General features: G+C 34.8%; 1 protein-coding gene and 1 pseudogene across 1 annotated transcript; both read right to left on the bottom strand.

Moving 5' to 3' along the window:
* Positions 1-1,947: 1,947 nt before the first annotated feature.
* On the bottom strand, positions 1,948-8,224 carry LOC142167087 (uncharacterized; annotated as a pseudogene).
* Positions 8,225-15,718: 7,494 nt separating this feature from the next.
* LOC107807736 (uncharacterized) lies at positions 15,719-18,348 on the bottom strand. Its single transcript, XM_016632176.2, has 5 exons — positions 17,972-18,348; positions 17,797-17,865; positions 17,439-17,521; positions 17,104-17,303; positions 15,719-15,941 (listed from the first exon to the last, which is right to left on the bottom strand). Exons 1-5 carry the CDS (start codon positions 18,178-18,180, stop codon positions 15,828-15,830), a joined length of 675 nt encoding a protein of 224 aa, XP_016487662.1. The 5' UTR covers positions 18,181-18,348; the 3' UTR covers positions 15,719-15,827.
* Between the last annotated feature and the right edge of the window lie 1,613 nt (positions 18,349-19,961).

The raw sequence follows: 19,961 nt of genomic DNA, 5'->3' as shown, positions 1-19,961 counted from the left end.
CTATTATTTTCGAGATTGATTAAAAGGTAAAAACTATCACATAAGTTGAGACGGCCGGAGTTTTGTTATTACATCAAAATTTTAATTGAATTTATTATTAATATCCTCTGTTTTCAATCAAAAGTGGTCACCCCAAGTAAATTTTTATAGTATTGTTTTTCCTTCGACACGTGAATGTGCCAACCAAGATGTTTTAACAATTAGGGTAATCCATATCATTTAATTGGTGAAGCAAATCCAGTCAAACTCATATATAATAAATATTTATTATACGAAAAAAGGTTTAAAATATTCTTCTGTCATAGGCGGATCTAGAATTTAAACCCTATGAGTTCAATTTCTAAAAAAATTAGCATTCAACTCATTATATTTTTAAAGTTATGGGTTCATATCTATTATTTTTGCAGTTCTAATGAATTTTAACGTATAAATTTTTACTCCGCATCGAAAGTTATGAGTTCAATTGAACCAGTAGAGAATGCACTTCTACTATGCGAAAATGGCTAGTTATATCCTTCGTTATACTACCTATCCATTATTGTCCCCGACATTACAAAACACGTATACAAATACTCTTCCACCGTTAAGGCCTCCACCATGTCCAAAATTATCTCACATGACTTACATTTTTGCTGAGGTAGATACCACGTGACGTGCCACATCACTGCCCCAACTCCATTTTACCCCTGCCCCGCTTCTTCTTCAAATTACCACCTTCTCCTTCACCAAGCTACCACAATCCCTATACTATATATTGTATACTTTATATATATAATTATTATAAAGAAAAGTGTTACAGTATATTTTTTTGTTATTTGATTGAAGTTATATTATACCAATAAGTTCATAAATTATGATAATTTTCTCACTTATTAATTAGTTTATTTGCTTCACTCTTTAATTTTAATTTTATCTTTTTTATATAGGAAGTAAGTTATATATCGACAATATAATGGATTTCTTTTACGATCTTCTCTGAAACTGCATGAACACAAAAGTATCCATGCACCGATTTTCTTTTAGTGTAATTCAACATATTATATTAGATTATGTACAATTTATTTTAGATATTCACCAATAAGTGCTACTAATTAATAGGATGAACTATAATTATCATTTAAATTGATTAGAAAGAGTAAATATTTTTGACACTATCAATGCTCAAAACTTAAGCTATAATGTTATGTACATTTATTCTTTTTCTTGATTGTGATGATAGCCAAATCAAAATTTTCACTTTGAGTTCTGGACCTCAACATCCGATAATCCACCACTTTATTCTTTGTGCTTTTCTTCCTAGTTTTTTTTTTTTAATTCGCTATTTTTTTTGTCTAAATAATTAATTTATTGTTTAGAAAGTAAATTTTGTTATTAATGTAGAATTTTTATAAAATAAATTTAAGGGTCTTTCAATACAGTTTCGCCTTTAGCACAAGTTCCGTTGAGCCGCCCTTCCTATCGCCTAGTTACACTCACCACCACAGCCCTTCATCAGAGGGCCTCTCCTTAGTCGTCTATCAACTTTGTCAATGATCCTTTCTTTTTCTTTTTCCTCAACATTCTTCTTTCATCAATTTTAAATAACATGATTTCTAATAGCGTTTCTCCTTAGTCTTTTGTATTGTTCTCGCACTATATTGAAACAGGATTATCAACCCCAAAGAAGGAATTTTTTTCTCCTGCGTTATTTGGTCACATTGATTTTGCGAGATCCTCGGCCAAAAGATTCTTCCAATCTCCTATTTCTCATTTTCGAGAAAAACGCAATGTTCTTAACAGTCTAAGCAATTGGGTGAAGCCACCCGCTCATGTTTCCTCTAAATTTCTCAAACTTTCCAAATGACAGTCTGCAACTCACAATAATATGTTCCTCTTACAAAAATAATATTAATAAAAGGAATATTTCAAATTATCCTTTTCCACTAAAGTGTATACATTTTTCTTCCTCTAAATCATAAGTTTAATGTTCCCCTGAAGACATATTTATATTCAAGAGAATAACATTCAAACTAAATTATTACGAAATCAAGTTCCAGTAGTTTATTAGTTACTATTATCCAATCAGGTTTCTTTTCCCTATTAACTACTCCTACTCAAACTAAAAATAGCGAAAGAAGAATGTTTGGGAAAAAAAGGTGTTAGCTGCCATGGCTGTCAAAGAGAGAGAGAGAGTTGAGCTTACAAGACGAAGAGAGAATTTGAGAAAGAGGAAGAACGGCTAGACAATCTATATTACTATAATAAATAATGAAACAATAAATTTTTTAAAATTAAAGAAGAAACAGAAAAGTAACAGCAACAAAATGTACAAATAATGAAGCTGAATCTGAAATATAATTTCGGAATAAAATCGAGCCCACTGAATGCACAGCGTGTCCTTAAGGAAATTATTCCCCTCAAGTACCCGAGGTGCTGGAATATTATCCTCTCATGATAGAACGATTTAACTGACCAGAGTGTTGGTACCAAAACCGTCGGTGAAACAGCGAACCACTCGAAGGCTGTAAACCACACTGAAATATTAGTTGTGTAGAAGATAGAGAAGAAGCTTAGAAAATTTCGTAAGAAAATTCTAGGATCAAGGTATATTTATAGCCATTTTCTGGCACTGTTTCTGAAAAGGTTTGCAACATTTCAGAAATGGCCATGGTTGTTGGAACAGGTGGGAACGTTTCTCGTTTGAAATATTTCGGGAAAAAGGATTTAAAATAATCTGGAAAAGATACAGATCGGGTCGCGGGTCTTGGGTTATTTCGGGTTAAATTTTCGTTAATTAATTAAATAATCAATCTTTGACCAAATCCGAAGCCGAAGCCGAGCCGAGCGAGCGAGTGACGACGTCGCGGGGCTTACTTTCTTTCCAACACCAAAGGAAGTGCTTTCTCAATATAAACACATTCCTTTTTCTTTCCACCATCTATGAGGGACACTTGCTCTTTCCAAAGCAAAATGGGGCTCCCTTTCCCTCCACTTCCTTCCCTCCATTTTCCATTCACCAATCTTTTATACAAAAATCCCCCACATGAATGGGGAATGACTATAAGACAAAGGAATGCACGAACGAGTGTGTGATTTACATGCAAGGATTAATTGCATCTGGATAAGTAGGTTTCTCTTTGAACTTTTCGTAGTGAACTTATATCGGATATACTCGATCAATCGGTAGATTTGATATCTTTGAACCGTCGAGCTTTGTTGTATACCTAGACAATATAAGTCACACAATCAACCCTTAACCACCTATGGTTCTCACGGTTGTGTTCGTTTTATCCATGAACACCGCCTGGTTTCATGAGTGCCCCTCGAAGCAGCTTACACTTCACACTCACATAGGTGATTTCTAAACGTGTAATCCTATAGACACACTATCTGTTCATTTCCTGCTAGCCTTAGCAAATCATTAAAAAACTTTAAGCTTTATTAACTCATCAAAAAGCCTTAATGCTTTACCCTGATTTCTGAACATTGTCTTCATCACGAGAATGAGTTGAGTTATTTGACAATGTTGAACCGTCAATCATAGCTTTGTTTGATCTCTTTGAACCTAGCTCTTGCGATCTCCAGTCTACTAGGTAGAGTTATTGCCATGATGACTTGTCCTAGGCCTTAATCCTATTTTCTTCGATGATCTTTCAACTGCCTCTCTAAATAAGCTTTTTGTAAGTGGATCCGACACGTTATCTCTTGACTTTATGAAGTCAATCATGATAACACCACTAGAGAGTAGTTGCCTAACAGTATTGTGTTTCCGTCATATGTGACGAGATTTTCCGTTATATATAACGCTCCCTGCCCTGCCTATTGCCGCTTGACTATCACAATGTATACATATAGGTGTCAAAGGTTTGGGCCAAAATGGAATATCTTCCAAGAAATTTCGGAGCCATTCAGCTTCTTCACCGGCCTTATCTAAAGTTATGAATTCAGATTTCATTGTAGAACGGGCGATGCACGTTTGTTTGGATGATTTCCAAGACACCACTCCACCCCCAATTGTGAAAACATATCCATTTGTGAATTTAACTTCAGATGATCTGGTAATCCAATTTGCATCACTATATCCCTCGGAGGGATATTTGTTATAATGCAAAGCATAATCTTGGGTATGTTTCAAATATCCCAAAACTCATTTCATTGCCATCCAATGTATTTGATTGGGATTACTTGTAAACCGACTCAGTTTGCTAATAGCACATGCTATATATGGTCGTGTACAATTCATGATATACATCAAATTTCCCAATACTCTTGCATAACCAGTTGTGAGTCACTTTCACCTTCATTCTTTTGAAATGCATAACTCACGTCAATTGGAGTCTTGGCAATTTTGAAATTCAAATACTTGAACTTGTCAAGTACTTTTTCAATATAGTGAGACTGTGATTAGGGGTGTTCATAATAACCCGAAAAACTGAACCAAACCAAAAATCGAACCAAACCTACCAAAAAATCCGATACTTTTTAGGTTTGGTTTGGTTTTGATTTTGAATTTTAAAAACTGATCAAATTTGGTTTGGTTTTGGTTTTAATAAAAAAATAACCGAACCAAACCGACTATAGAAGTAGCTATTTAAATTTATTATTATTTAAATTTATTATTACACCTATATATATATATATATGTATATTTTTATATAAAGTTTCTAAAATTTTATGGTACATATTAGTCGTTTATATTTTTAGTCTAGTTTTTTGCTATTATAATAATCTAACTCTTTGCCTTTACATTCTAGTTTGGTTGGTAGTTTTATTTTGTTAAGTACAAGAATTTATTTTATGTTAAAAATAATCGATTTTTAATTGAGTACTTAAATTATTCATCACTAGTTGATTAAATTATCATCAATATATCTTGGTAAATGATAGATTTCTCAAAGATCAATTGGTTTAATAGTGTTACGTTGAAAATATAGTCTTCGGAATATGTGTTTGGTAGTGTATGTCTCATATTTAAGAAAAAAACTGAAAAAATAAAAAAACTGACAAAAACCGAATCGATTAAAAACCGACTTAATTGGTTTGGTTTGGTTTCAATATTTGAAGAACCGACTTACTTGGTTTGATTTATTTTTAGGGAAAAACCGATCCAAACCGAACCATGAACACCCCTAACCGTGATAATGCTAGACCTCGTGGAGTCTTGTAAATTATGATTCCTAATATCACATTAGCAACTCCTAAGTCCTTCATGTCGAATTTTTAGATAGCATACACTTAGTAGCATTTATACCTTCCATGTTGTTGCTCATTATCAACATGTCATTAACATATAAACAAATAATGACTTCATGACCTAGAGTGTTTTTAATGTAAACACATTTTTCACACTCGTTGATTTTAAACCCCCTTGCCAACATTGTTTGGTCAAATTTGGCATTCCATTATTTGGGTGCTTGTTTAAGTCCATAACGCGACTTAATAAGTTTGCACATTTTTTTTTCTTTACCCGGAACCACAAAACCCTCAAGTTGTTTCATGTAAATCTCTTTCTCCAATTCTCCATTTAAGAAATCTATTTTAACATCCATTTGATGGATTTCAAGACCATACACGCAAGCCAATGCCACTAATACCCTAATATATGTTATCCTCGTTACTGGTGAGTAAGTGTCAAAGTAATTAAGGACTTCCTTTTATCCATAACCTTTGACAACAAATCTTGCCTTATATTTGTCAATAGTGCCATCAGCTTTCATTTTCCGTTTAAAGATCCATTTCGAACCTAAAGGCTTATTTCATGGAGGAAGATCAACCAATTCCCACATATGGTTATCCAAAATTGATTGAATCTCACTATTGACTGTCTCTTTCCAAAATGATGAATCAGAAGATGACATAACTGCTTTGAAAGTTTGAGGCTCATTTTCAAGCAAGAATGTCACAAAATCTGGTCCAAAGGAAGTAGATGTTCTTTGACGTTTGCTACGCCTTCGATCTTCTTCATTTGGAGTATTTTCCTTTGGTTCTTCGCGTGGTCGTTTAGGTCTTTCACTTAATGACTCGCATTCAGTTTTATACGGATATATGCTTTCAAAGAATTCAGTAATTCAATTACCGTATTAATATGAATTTCAGGATTATTAGATTTATGAACCAAAACTGACATGCTTTACTATTTGTAGCATATCCAATGAAAACACAATCCATAGTTTTTGGTTCAATTTTTCCCCTTTTGGGTAAATGTACTTGTACCTTTGCTAAACACCCCCACACTTTGAAATATTTCAAGTTGGGTTTGTTTTCTTTCCATTTTTCATATGGAATAGATTGCGTTTTGTTGTGCGGTACTCTGTTGAGTATTCGGTTAGCTGTAAGGATAGCTTCCCCCCACAAACTCTGCGGTAATCCGAAACTTATTAGTAAAGAATTCATTATTTCCTTTAATGACCGATTTTTTCTTTTCCGCAATTTCATTGGATTGAGGTGTGTAGGGCGCAGTAGTTTGATGGATAATTCCATATTCTGAACATATTTCTGCAAACGGAGATTCATATTCTCCACCCCTATCACTTCTAATCATTTTGATCTTTTTATTCAATTGATTCTCCACTTCATTCTTGTATTGCTTAAATGCTTTAATTGCTTCATCCTTACTATTAAGCAAATATACATAACAATATCGAGTGCAGTCGTCAATAAAAGTAATAAAATACTTTTTCCCACCTCGAGATGGTGTCGACTTCATATCACAAATGTGAGTATGAATTAAGTCTGAAGGATTTGAATTCCTTTCAATAGACTTATAAGGATATTTACAAACTTGTATTCAACACATATTTGATATTTTAATTTATTACACTCAAATTTAGGCAATACTTCTAAATTAATTAACTTCTGCAATGTTTTATAATTGACATGTCCTAAACGAATATGCCATAAATCATTTGACTCAAATAAATAAGAACAATCTGAAATTTTATTAATACTGTCAACAACCATTACATTGAGTTTGAAAAGGCCCTCTGCGAGATAGCTCTTTCCAACATACATTTTATTCTTGCTTACAACAACTTTGTCAGATACAAATACACATTTAAATCCATTCTTAACAAGTAAAGAAGTTGAAACTAAATTTTTTCTAATAATAGGAACATGAAGGATGTTGTTGAGCATTAACACCTTGCCGGAAGTCATCTTTAGGAATATCTTCCCACGACCCTCAATCTTGGTTGTTACAATATTTTCCATGGAAAACCCTTCTTCGGGACCATCAGTAGATTAAGTCAAAAATGCTTCTTTGACAACACAAACATGTCGAGTGGATCCAGAGTCAATCCACCACTCCTTCGGATTTCCAACTAGGTTGCATTCCGGAAGCATTGCACATAGATCATCAATGTCATCATTCTTCTCCACTATGTTGTCCTGTCCTTTTTTCTTATCCTTTTTCGGGAGACGACAATCAGGGGCTTTTTGATCAGCTTTTCCGCAGTTATAGCAGTTACCCTTGAATTTTTTCTTGTTATGCTCTTTAGTCTGTCCAGAAGACCTCTTCCTCTTCTTACTTTTTGGAGCAGTCTCCTTAATGATATTAGCTCCCATAATCGTTGAATTTCTACAAGACTTCTTCTTGGCTGTTTTGTTGCCTTCCTCAATCTTGAGACGAATCACAAGATCTTCCAACTTCATTTCTTTGCACTTGTGCTTTAGATAATTTTTGAAATCTCTCCACGTATGAGGCAATTTTTCAATCATTGCAGCCACTTGAAATGCTTCATTCACTACCATACCTTCAACAATAAGGTCGTGAAAAATAAGTTGAATCTCTTCAACTTGGGTTCCACGATTTTGCTGTCTATCATTTTATAGTCTAGAAACTTGACAACCACAAACTTTTTCAAGCATGCATCTTCAGTCTTGTACTTCTTCTCAAGTGCGTCCAATAATTCTTTTGAAGCTTTCATAGCACTGTAGACATTGTACAAGTCATTCTTCAAAGCACTTAGGATGTAACCTTTGCAAAGAAATTCTTCCTGTTTCCATGCCTCAACAATCATAAACTTCTCATTGTCTGGCATGTCGGCGACATGCACTAGGGGGTCTTCACTGGTGAACTTCTGCATACCAAGCATGGTAAGTCAGTAAACACTCTTTGCTTCCATCCTTTGAAGTTGGCTCCAGAAAAGTTTCCTGATTTCTCTGCCGGTGGCACAACAGTTTGGCTTGACAAGGCTATCGTCATTGCCACAACAGTCGCAGAAAGATTTCCATTATTAATTGCCATTTCTCACTGTCAACAATAGAATAGTTCATTTAATGGCAAAAAAATAGAACAGTAAACAGTACTGTAATTAATGATAAATAGTACGTTTAATAAATAAAAATTAAAGTTTTTATATATTGTTTCACAGAAAACGATAAAGTTTTTATGTTCTTCAAATTGTTTCTGAATTTTAATACTTCGATAAAGTTTTTATATCTTCAAATTAGAAATAGTAAAATTCAGAAGGAGTAGAAAACCACGCAGGTTTTAATCTCCAAAAAAAAAAAATACAAACAACAATATAAAAAGTAATTTCCTTAAGATTGTTATACAATCTGTATTACTATAATAAATAATGAAATAGTAAACTTTCTGAAATAGAAGAAGAAACAGAAAAGTAGCAGCAACAGAATGTCAAAATAATGAAGCTGAATCTGAAATGTAATTTCGGAATAAAATCAAGCCCACTGAATGCATAGTGTGTCCTTAAGGAAATTATTCCCCTCAAGTACCCGAGGTGCTGGAATATTATCCTCCGAGGATAGAATGATTTAACTCACCAGAGTGTTGGTACCAAAAACGCTGGTGAAACAGCGAACCACTCGAAGGCCGTAAACCACACTGGAATTTTAATTGTGCAGAAGAAGGAGAAGAAGCTCACGAAATTTCGTTAGGAAAGATTTTTGGATCAAGGCATATTTATAGCCATTTTCTGGCATTGTTTCTGAAAAGGTTTACAACCTTTCAGAAACAGCCATGGCTGTTGGAACAGGTGGGAACATTTCCCGTTTGAAATATTCAGGGAAAAAGGATTTAACATAATCCGGGAAAGAAAAAGACAGGGTCGCGGGTCCTAGGTTATTCCGGGTAGAATTTTTATTAATTAATTAATTAATTAAAAATATTTTTGTCCAAAAAGATTAATCAATCAATCGTTGACCAAATCCAATCCGAAGTCGAAGCCGAGCCGAGCGAGCGATGACGAAGACGACGCGAGACTTACTTTCTTTTTAACCCATTTAACATCAAAGAAAGTGCTTTCTCAATATAGACACATTCACCTTTTTTCCACCAACAATGAGGGATACTTACTCTTTCCAAAGCAAAAAGGGAGCTCACTTTCCCTCCACTTTCTTCCCTCCATTTCCCATACACCAATCTTTTAAACCCAACAAGAACCGATCGAGAGAAATAAAAATGGAATCCATTAGTTTCTATTCCCTGTGTACTGTGTATATATATACAGCAAATAACTACCATCTAACAACCTAACCATAACTAACTTCTAACTACCAAACCATACATTTAACAACCTAACTATACACTCTACAGTTAAGTGTACAATTTAACTATGGTTAGTCATCAAAAGCCACTCTTTAGCAAGGTTCGACCTTTATCATTATTCCAAATAATAAAATAATATAAAGAAAGAAATTGTTTTTTTCTGTCCTTTAGCATAAGGGTAGAAGGAAGCCTAGAGGCAAGGGTCCAACTCTTCCTGAAATTGCGCTTAGTCTCGCTACCTCCACCCTATGCGGTGTGAGAAAAGCTCACTTGACTTCGGAATGCCAACCTCCCTTAGCTTAGCCCTTTACGACCTTTTCCGCCTTCTCACTTCCATTCATCGGATAAGACTACGTCACCTAAATTAACAAAAAAGAGGGAGTCACCAGCCTGTTATCCCCGACGTACCTTTGATCTATTGAGCGAGAGCCCTTCCACACGGGACTCCCAGATCACTATGGCCGACTTGGTGTCTAGTTTAGCCAACACCCCCCCTCAAGCTGATGCTTTAAACAAATTGTCAAATCCAAGCTGGTTCAGCAAATGATCATGATGTGCCTTTACTAAACTCTTGGTAAAAAAGTCTTCCAATTGATCTTCAATAGGTATATGTTCAGTTTGTAACATTCTTTGACTGATTTTTTCTTTCACAAAGTGACAGTCTATGTCAATGTGCTTTGTCCTCTTATGGAATATGGGATTAACTGCTATTTGTATTGCAGCTTTGATGTCTGATATCATCTTTACTAGCATCTGAATATTGACTCCAAGTTCATTAAACACGCCTACCATTCATACGATTTCTATTGCACAAGCAGCCATGCTTCTAAACTCAGATTCTGCAGAACTTCTTGAGGCAGTATTCTACTTATTAAATTTCCAGGATATCAAAGATTTCCCAAACTTAACTAGGTACCCAATGACTTGATCTTCTTGTTTCTACACATGTTCCCCAGTCGGAGTCATAGTAGGCAGTGAATTGCTCAGTATCTCCTGTAGGCATGATCAACCCCAGACCAAGAGCTTCTTTGATATACCTCACTACCCTTAAGGATGCTTCCATGTGAGATACTTTAGGAGAGTCCATGTATTGACTTAATACATGTACTGCAAAAGCAATATCAGGTCTAGTCATAATTAGATACAATAGTCTCCCCACCAATCTCTAATAGCTGCTGGGATCTTCAAGCTGCTTATCCCTACTTGATTCCTTGTGTTTGATACACTCATCATACTTCACTGATGTAAGTTTTTGGTTCAATTCTAGTGGAGTACCAGCTGTCTTAGCACCTCCTAGGCTTGCCTCAGTAATTAGCTCAAGAGCATACTTTTTTTGACACATAAAGATGCCTTTATTTGATCTTGCAAGTTCAATGCCCAGGAAGAACTTTAACTACCCCAGATATTTCATCTTGAACCTCTGCTGCAGTTTGCACATAATGTTATTGATCAGACTTGGATTACTTTCAGTAACCAATAGATCATCCACATACACCAAAATTATTAATACATCACGTGCAACCTTCTTGGTGAATAGGGAATAGTCATAGTGACTTTGTTCAAATCCCATAAACACCAGAGCTTCAGTAAGTTTCAAATTCCACTATCTAGGAGCTTGTTTGAGACCATAGAGATTTGTGTAGTTTGCAGACCTTATGATTCTCTCCATGTCTAGCAAATCCTTCAGGAATGACCATATAGACTTCCTTTAGGAGATCACCATTGAGGAAGGAATTATGCACATCCATTTGATACATAAGCCACTGCTTTGAAGCTGCAAGGGCAAAAATGGATCTAACTGTCACCATCTTAGCTACTAGTAAAAAGGTTTCACTATAGTCTAAGCCTTCCCTTTGGCTACCATCCTGGATTTAAACCTCTCTATCTCCCTTGAGGATTTAAGATTAATCTTGAATATCTATCTGCTGGCAATAGGTTTCTTTCCAAGAGGCAGATCCACAATACTCCAGGTGTGGTTGTCTTCTAATGCTACTATCTCAACTTTCATGGCATCCATCCATTGAGGATCTTTGACTGCCTCTAAGAATGATTGAGGTTCAGTACATGCAGAATAAGTTGATAGAGCTTGACAGTAAGATGAAGATATATATGAGTGTGTCACTTGAGCTGAGATTGGATAGGTACATTTAGACCCTTTGGACTGAAATACATAGTCCTGCAACCAAAGAGGAGATCTACTAGTTCTAGAGGACTTTCTGAGTTCTTATGTACTTAGAGAATCAGCTACACGAGCTTCACTTGTAGTTGGAATTTCAATTATGTTTGGAAGATGTAAGTGATCAGACACTCTGTCATTTTCTGAGACTGCTGGAGAGGGTTGTGTCACATTGTGAGGAGCTATAGTGGGGTAAATGAGGTGTTAAAAGCAGAAGGAACAAACTCCAACACAAGAAACATTGGATTGCTAACTTGTTTAATGCTCTTAAAGGGATATATGTCTTCTTCAAATGTAATATTCATGTTGAAGAGGAAGGTTTTTGAGGATAGATCATAGAGGATATATCCCTTATGAGTGGATGAATACTCCATGAGAACTGCTGGGATTGCTCTAGGTGAAAACTTGTCATGCACTTTAAGACTGGATGCATAACACAGACACCCAAAGACTCTTAATTGCTGCAGTGAAGGAGGATGCAAATAAAGTATCTCAAAAGGAGTCTTGTACCCAATTACCTTAAAAGGAAATGATAGACAGTTGTAGTGACACACTCACCCCAGAATCATAGAGGAATAGAAGATTTAAATTTGAGAGACCTTGCCATCTCTAGTATTGTTCTGTGCTTTCTTTCCACAACTCCATTCTGCTGTGGAGTGTATACACAAGAATTCTGATGCATGATCCCAAGAGTGGTTAACAAAGATGTAAATTCATTGCTAAATAACTCACTTCCATTATCAGTTCTCAAGTATTTTACATCAGTAGAGAACATATTTTTTGCTTTAACTAAGAAGTCTCTCAACACTACTACAACTTCAGACTTGGAGTTAATAAGAAATATCAAAGTATATCTAGAGTAGTCATCAACTAGAGTAACAAAAAAATCCTTTCTATCATAAGTTGGCACCCTGTAGGGTCCCCAAATATCACAATGAACCAATTCAAACATAGACTTAGTAGTTGAATTACTTAGAGGAAAAGACAGTTTGGATTGCTTAACTAAGGGACACACAGAAAAATGTTCATGAGTATATGCATTCACATCACTGATTACATTGAGTCTTTTTATTATATTTACAGGAGCATGGCCCAACCTATTATGCCACAGATTACTATATGAGTAGGAACTAGAACTATCAATAGTACTAGAGCTAGAACTAGGCTCAGAACTAGAAGAAACACCAACTGTGTTGAGACATATCCTAGCAGACTGTGTTGAGGAGTTCTAAAAACCTTTTCCTTGTAGAATATACAGTCCATGATTCTCCTTACCAATCCCCTTCACCTGACCACTGTAGAGAACCTGAAAAATACAGAAGTCAGAGAAGAAGGCAACAAAGCACTGAAGCTCCTTGGTGAGTTGAGACACTGACAACAACTTGTACTTAAAGTCTGGTATGTACATCACATTCGATATAATGTGATATTTAAGGACAATAACTTCCCCTTTATGAGAGTCAGACACCATCTCTCCATTTGGTAAGTGAACAGTAATTTTATTTGCTTTGTTAATTGAACTATGTGAATTAAGCATGTCAATTCTAGAGGTCATATGATTTGAAGCACCAGTGTCTATGATCCAGTTCTTATTGATAAATTTGGTTATTAAGGCAATCAGATTACTTGTTGCAACCAACCTACTAGATGATCCTGGAGCTTCCTCATTCCTCTTTGACAATATATGAAGAATTTGTTGATACTGTTCTTTAGTAAAGAAAGCAGGAGTTGAATTAGACTGAGGAGGGGTCCAAAATTAGGAGTCTGCTGACGTGGATAGGCAATTGGCTGTTGTGGATAAACACAAGAGTATCGTCCTTTGTTCTGTTGATAGGAATCATTGGTTTGAGTGAGTGCAAAATGTGGTTGAGTGTTCCTGTGGGTAGTATCCCCTGCAGTAAAGTCTACACCAGAGGAACCATTGGCATACATGTCAGGGGTAGATGCAGGCCCTTTCCTTTTGGTCTTGAAGTCAGGTGGATACCCTATGAGTTTGTAGCAATTCTCTTTGGTATGTCCCTTGCAATGGCAGTATTCACATTGGACCTGACTTATCTTGAACTTATGGCAGTATTCACACGATCGAGAGAAATGAAAATGGAATCCATTAGTTTCTATTCCCTGTGTACTGTATATATACAGTAAATAACTATCATCTAATAACTTAACCATAACTAACTTCTAACTACCAAACCATACATTTAACAACCTAACTATACACTCTACAGTTAAGTATACAAGCTAACTATGGTTAGTCATCAACTTGTGTCTAGTTTAGCCAACAAAAGGAAAAGTAGATTGAAAAACTTAATGGATCACTAAGGATGGGGCATCTGATGGAGGGTTGTGGTGATAGTGATTGTGGTGGTTGGGGGAAGTAGAAGGTAGTAGTTTGAAGAAGAAGCAGGGGAAGGGGTAAAATGAGGTTTGGGGTAATGTGGCACGTGACGTGGCATCCACCTCAGCAAAATATTAGGCCATGTGGGATGATTTTGGACATGTTGGAGACCTTAACGGAGGAAGAGTATTTTTGTACCTGTTCTATAATGTAAGGGGCAGTAGTGAACAGATAATATAACGGAGGGTATTAATGATCCTTTTAGTATAGTAGAGGGGTATTTTTGACCCATTTCCGTTCTCTATAATAATACTTTACTATAAAAAATTAAGTTTTTTTTGAAACTAATATTTCATGCTATGTTATAACATTTGATCTTTATGATACTATAACAACCAAACATATCCGAAATAAACAAAATTATTATAGAGATATTTGATTACATTACTTAGAAACTTTCGGCGAAACTGTCGAATTTGTCAGATTTCGTTGTATGCTTCGCACGATTATTTAGGGTCGCATAATAGTTTGCAAGTCTGGCATATTTATATAAAAAGCCTTAACTTAAATACATAGTAGTGTAAAGAAACTTTACAGTACTTGTTATAACATGTATTAAGTCTTACTTTTAAGGTTATATAAACCACACTTTTCTTTTAAGTGACATGATATTTTAAGAATTTCTTTACACTATACACTCGTTGTGGCGGCGAGCTAATAGTACAAAATTAGCGAAGCTTCTTCATTTTTAAGCTATGAAATGAAATGATTACTACAAAATTAGTCTCTCAAGGATTTCTTTACACTATACACTCGTCGTGGAGGCAAGCTAATAGTACAAAATTAGCGAAGCTTCTTCATTTTTAAGCTATGAAATGAAATGATTACTACAAAATTAGTCTCTCAAGGGTCAAGGGCCATGATGGAAATTGTTTCATGAAAAAGCAAACATGACTACGTTAATGATAATTATAATATCGATCGGACTTGAGGAAAACAAATTGAAATTGAAGATGGATATGGAGCAGAGGAAATATGACAAAACACAGTTTCATCTGCTGGTTGGTGATGCATAAACCACTACTAACAAAAGATAGACTATATAGGTTGGGCATTAGTCAAGATACAAGTGTGTAATGTGTGGTACCAATATAGAGACCATAGAACATCTGTCTATTGAATGTACATTCTCCCAGATCTGCCTACAAGGTATACTCAGCTGGACAGGGAGTGAAGTGCAACAAAGAGACATAAATGGAATATGGAGGAGGTTAGCAAGGAGCACTAAAGGTAAAAGTTGCAGGGCTCTTGTCATTGCAACTATGACAGCACTAGTCTATCGTATTTGAAAAGCAAGAAACCTGACTTATTGGGAATTCAAATTACCACGACCTGAATTTGTGATTGAACAGATAAATCAAGAGTGTAAAATGCGGAGAAGAATATTCCTCAACATGAAGCAGGGCAACAACGAAAGGGAATGGCTGAGCAACACACTTAGTTTGAATTAGAGAGTTCATTGATTACATGTTATAGATATTAGAAAAGTTTTATATGAAGCATAGAATAGGAAAGGCAGATTGTAAGTAGCTGAGAATGTTGTACCTGTTCGTGGAGATTAATAAGTTTTTTTCTTCACCAAAAACAAATTGAAATTGAGGAAAACCAATAAGAAACCAAGGAAGGAAAATAAATAAGAAAAAGAAAAAGATTGATGGAACATAAACAAAGCAAAATAAATCTTAATGTGATCATGAAGTACATGGGAATATATGGAGTTACTTACACAAGGATTTGGTCGCAGATTATCCTATATTTTAATTGAGTTATTTCTTCGAGTTTATATCTATTTTAGATATTGTAGACTTATTGACTTCATCTGTGACGGATTCGACCGACGACTTCACTCTCTTCTCAGCTATAAGCTCCACGTCTTGTACCTGCATATAAATAAAATGTACGTATTATACTTTATTCTTCCTCCTGTACACAAAATTGACTTTATTTAATTTTATACGGGATTTTATTAACGTAGGTAGCGTTAAAAAAGGAATTTTAAAAAAGAAAATATATTTTCTTGGTTATTTCCTCATCTCTTGCTGGACAAGCTGAAGTGGATGTTACGTTAGTGTTCTACAGTAAGGAACAAGGAAAATTAGCACAATAATCTATTGTTCAAGTCATAGTTGATAAACAATTGCCATTTATTGAATGCGAAGACGAGACTAACAAAATTATGAATGAATTTTGTTAAAGCAATTGTCTGGTCAGACTACGATAGCGTGTATAAGTTTGATTAGTCTTATATAGAAAAGAGCTTAAGAAAAACGTTTTTGTTATTTGCATTTTGCATTAATCTGAAAAGCTGAGTAATAAACTCGTATAAGAGGTTAAAATTTAGTGATAGTGTAAAATATCTTTACAGCGTTTGTGTATATAATTTAAATCCACCCATGGACGAAATTAACTTTATTTGATACAGGATTAATTTTTGTGAAGCAGCTGGAGTTAGGAAAGGAAATTTCAAAAGAAAACATATTTTCTTGGTCATGTTCCTTTTCTCTTGCTGGACAAGGAGAAGAGAATGTTAGTCTCCACATCAATAAGGAACAAGAAAAATTAGTATAATAATCTTATTCAAGTCATAGTTGATGAAATTGGTATTTTCTTTTTATAGCGAAGATGAGGTTAACAATTATATATGAACTTTAAAGCTGTATTGTTTAGTCAGACTGCATAAGCTGTATAAGTTTTATTTTTTGGAGGAAAAGAGATTAAGGAAAATTATAAAAATATCAATCCGACTTTGCAGAAAGATTAGTATCTTTCAATTCTTAAAAGTCAACAATATTAATTTTATGACTGAGTTATTAAAGTATTTGAGGCAAATTTTCAAAGTACGTGGAGTAGTAGCTTGTTTTTTATTTTTTTTAATGCATAGTCAAGTCAGTCGCCAGATTTTAAAAAATCCCATTTTAATTTGAACAGGTAACCAAACTTTGAAATTTAAAAGTAAAACATAAGAATAATAAATTACGTACTAGTTGGGAATGAAGGTGTTTAATTAACTAAGAAATCATAAAGTGAGTTAATTAGATAAACCTTATCAATAATATCTCCAGCTGCATGAGCAAACTTGGCTGTTTCTTCTGAGAAATTTTCCACAGCTTTGAGAGTATCTTTGAGTTGGCCTTCTGGCAAATCTTTCCCAATTTCTTCAGCCACTTTGTCTACTTCCTCAGCCACATTCTCCACCTCCTCTACTACTTCTTCTACTGTTTCTATTACATCTTCCACCTTATCTGTATAATTAGCAAATTAAACCTTTTAATATACATGAAAAGACCCCTTAATTTCTATCTTCTTAAATTAATCTTGAATTTTAAGGAAATACAATTGAAATCAGCAATATGTGTAAGTAACTCATGAAATCTTACTTTTAAGTTGCAATAGTGACCCCCATTTGTTGCGGAAGAAGGGTAAAATTATTGATAGCAGAATTCCTATAAGCCAGCCATTACTGCAACAATGCTCAGAAAAAGTATAGTGATTATTAGAAGCACTAAATTAGAGCAGTTGAATGTATACATTCTTTTTTATTAATTTTTGTAGAGGATCTGATAAATGAAGAGACGGATTTAGGTTGGGTTTTGTGAGTTCAAATTTCCAACTCAAACTATATATACATATGCAAAACAAATTAAAATGTAGATAGTACATACAATATTACATTAATTTTGAATTGACTGATTCTAAATAATAATCTATTCGTCTGTCGATAAATGTCAAACTTACAAGGGATTTGAAGGAGGCGGAGAAGGCAAGGGACCTCCTGGTTGACCATTACTGCTCACCACAAACTTCCTATATCGAAAATGAAGAAGAAAGGCGGACGTAAAGTCGATCATGTTGTCTAAAAGAAATATGTTCACAAATATTAGTTATTAGTAGCAAAAACCAAGATGTTTACCTCTTAATTTTGTCACTAGTTAAAAGTCCTTTTCCGGATCCGAGAAATGACAAGCTATCATGCTGACCTCCAAAGCTGCTTAGATCCTTGTATAATTTCAAGACTTTCAAGCTAAAACTAGGGTATAAAGAAAGATTATGTGACCTATAACAAGACCTGCAGGCATGGTTGATACCTGTAGAACTTTGCAAAATAATAGATTTTGTCATTGATAATTGTGCAGATTATCCTAACTATGGAGATGGAGAAAGAGGAGAAGAGATCTTCAATGGAGATGGTAAGAATGGAATAAGTTGCCACGATTTTTTACATTTGGGTTTTATACATAGAGAGCGGAAAGTTTGGTAGTATATAGAATATTTGGCATATACGTTGGGGTTCAAGTCTTCGCAATTAGTTGCATATTTTATAATCTACAAGTAGTCAAGTATAATCTATGTATAGAAGTAGTAACATTTTTGTTACAGTGGAGGAAAGAATTATTCAACTGAAAATATAGTTAAAGATATTTAATACAATTGAGTATAGACGTGAGGCATTAGGATAAGGAGGAGTAAAAGAAAAGCAAACCACTTCAAATTTTTTTCTATTTAAATATAGAGAGTACGTGATTGTTACCAAAACTGATTGTATCATGTTTGGTGCAAATTGGACTAGTGTATTTCATAATCCAATGCACTTTCATGGATGACTAGAGTCTAGAGATATAGGCGATCGGGAGGAAGTTTGAAAGTTCAAAACCACAGAAAATTGTCTAGATATTGGATGTCACACTTTTCTTAAATTAACTAATTATGTATAATGACAGCATAAAGAGCTTTTAAACGGCCAGTGTAATTTAACAAATTAAGCTTTATAAATATTTTATTTGTGTGTTTAAACGTTCTAGGTTTAATAATAGTTCATAAACATGAGAGCTCAATTATAAGTGTGATAATTCATATTCGATTAATTATGTATATCATGTGCTTAATGTGTCTAGTATAACATTCAAGCTATGCTCAATTTGATGAGGCTAGGATCGCTTAGCCCCGTTCATCTTCGGCGCAAGAGCGCTCGATCAGTGAGCTATTACGCACTCTTTCAAGGGTGGCTGCTTCTAGGCAAACCTCCTGGCTGTCTCTGCACCCCTACCTCCTTTATCACTGAGCGGTCATTTAGGGGCCTTAGCTGGTGATCCGGGCTCTGATTTTCACATTGATCTCAACCATGCTCGGGAAATCCTTTTCAAGTCTTCTCCAGGAAGATTGACTCGACAAATAAAGCACTGAATTGGCGAACTATTTCAGAATATAGAAATGCCGAAAACGAAGAAGGCCAATTTGCTCTTGAACAGAGTTGGTCTGCTGATAAGAAAATTCCGTTAGATTCGGCCAAGAGTAACCTTGAAAAACTCTAAAGATCAAAGTCATCCTCCAACTTTGCACAGTAGACATTCTCATCCTCCTATTTCGATAAAACTTCTTAGTTACCTATTTTACCCTCTAAATTATTAACTTTTATGTATTTACATTTTTACTTTTTTCTAATATCATAATATTTTTCTCTTTTTTCAATATGTTATGAACTTAATATGAACATATAAATCTTATTTCTGAAATGAGAAAAATATTAAAAATTAGGAATTAATCATAGTATAAGTTAAATAATTCATAATATCTGTTACGCGGCGCCTTCCCGAGATTCCTTGGAAGGGCGACGTAAGGCTAAGCAATCGATGTCAGTACAGTTGTTGTCCGCCAATTGAGGTCCCCTCCGTACGCTAGACGAGATTGTCAGTGTTGTACGGAAAAGCCAATATCAAGAGCAATTGTGGAAGCTAAAATGAGAATTGAGAATGAAATCTTGATTGCATTAATGAATGAAAGACATTACAAAAGGCTACGCGATGTCAAGGGGGAGAGACACAGTACAGAGAAATGTTTGCTTGCTTGAATGTTTGATTGCTTGATCCTCCCTAATAGTGCTTAAAAAACCAAAGTTACAAAAC

This window comes from Nicotiana tabacum, chromosome 12 (assembly GCF_000715075.1).
Source record: "Nicotiana tabacum cultivar K326 chromosome 12, ASM71507v2, whole genome shotgun sequence".
Lineage (NCBI taxonomy): Eukaryota > Viridiplantae > Streptophyta > Magnoliopsida > Solanales > Solanaceae > Nicotiana > Nicotiana tabacum.
This window is presented reverse-complemented; position numbering and strand designations above follow the sequence as displayed.

Bases quoted from the DNA above. Each gene is read 5' to 3' on its own strand.
- LOC107807736 (XM_016632176.2), bottom strand. From the start codon at position 18,180: ATGACAAAATCTATTATTTTGCAAAGTTCTACAGGTATCAACCATGCC. The intron at 17,304-17,438 runs GTAAGATTTCAT...CTAATTATACAG, and splicing joins GTCACTATTGCAACTTAAAA to ATAAGGTGGAAGATGTAATA. The intron at 15,942-17,103 runs GTTTATCTAATT...ATTTATATGCAG, and splicing joins CTGGAGATATTATTGATAAG to GTACAAGACGTGGAGCTTAT.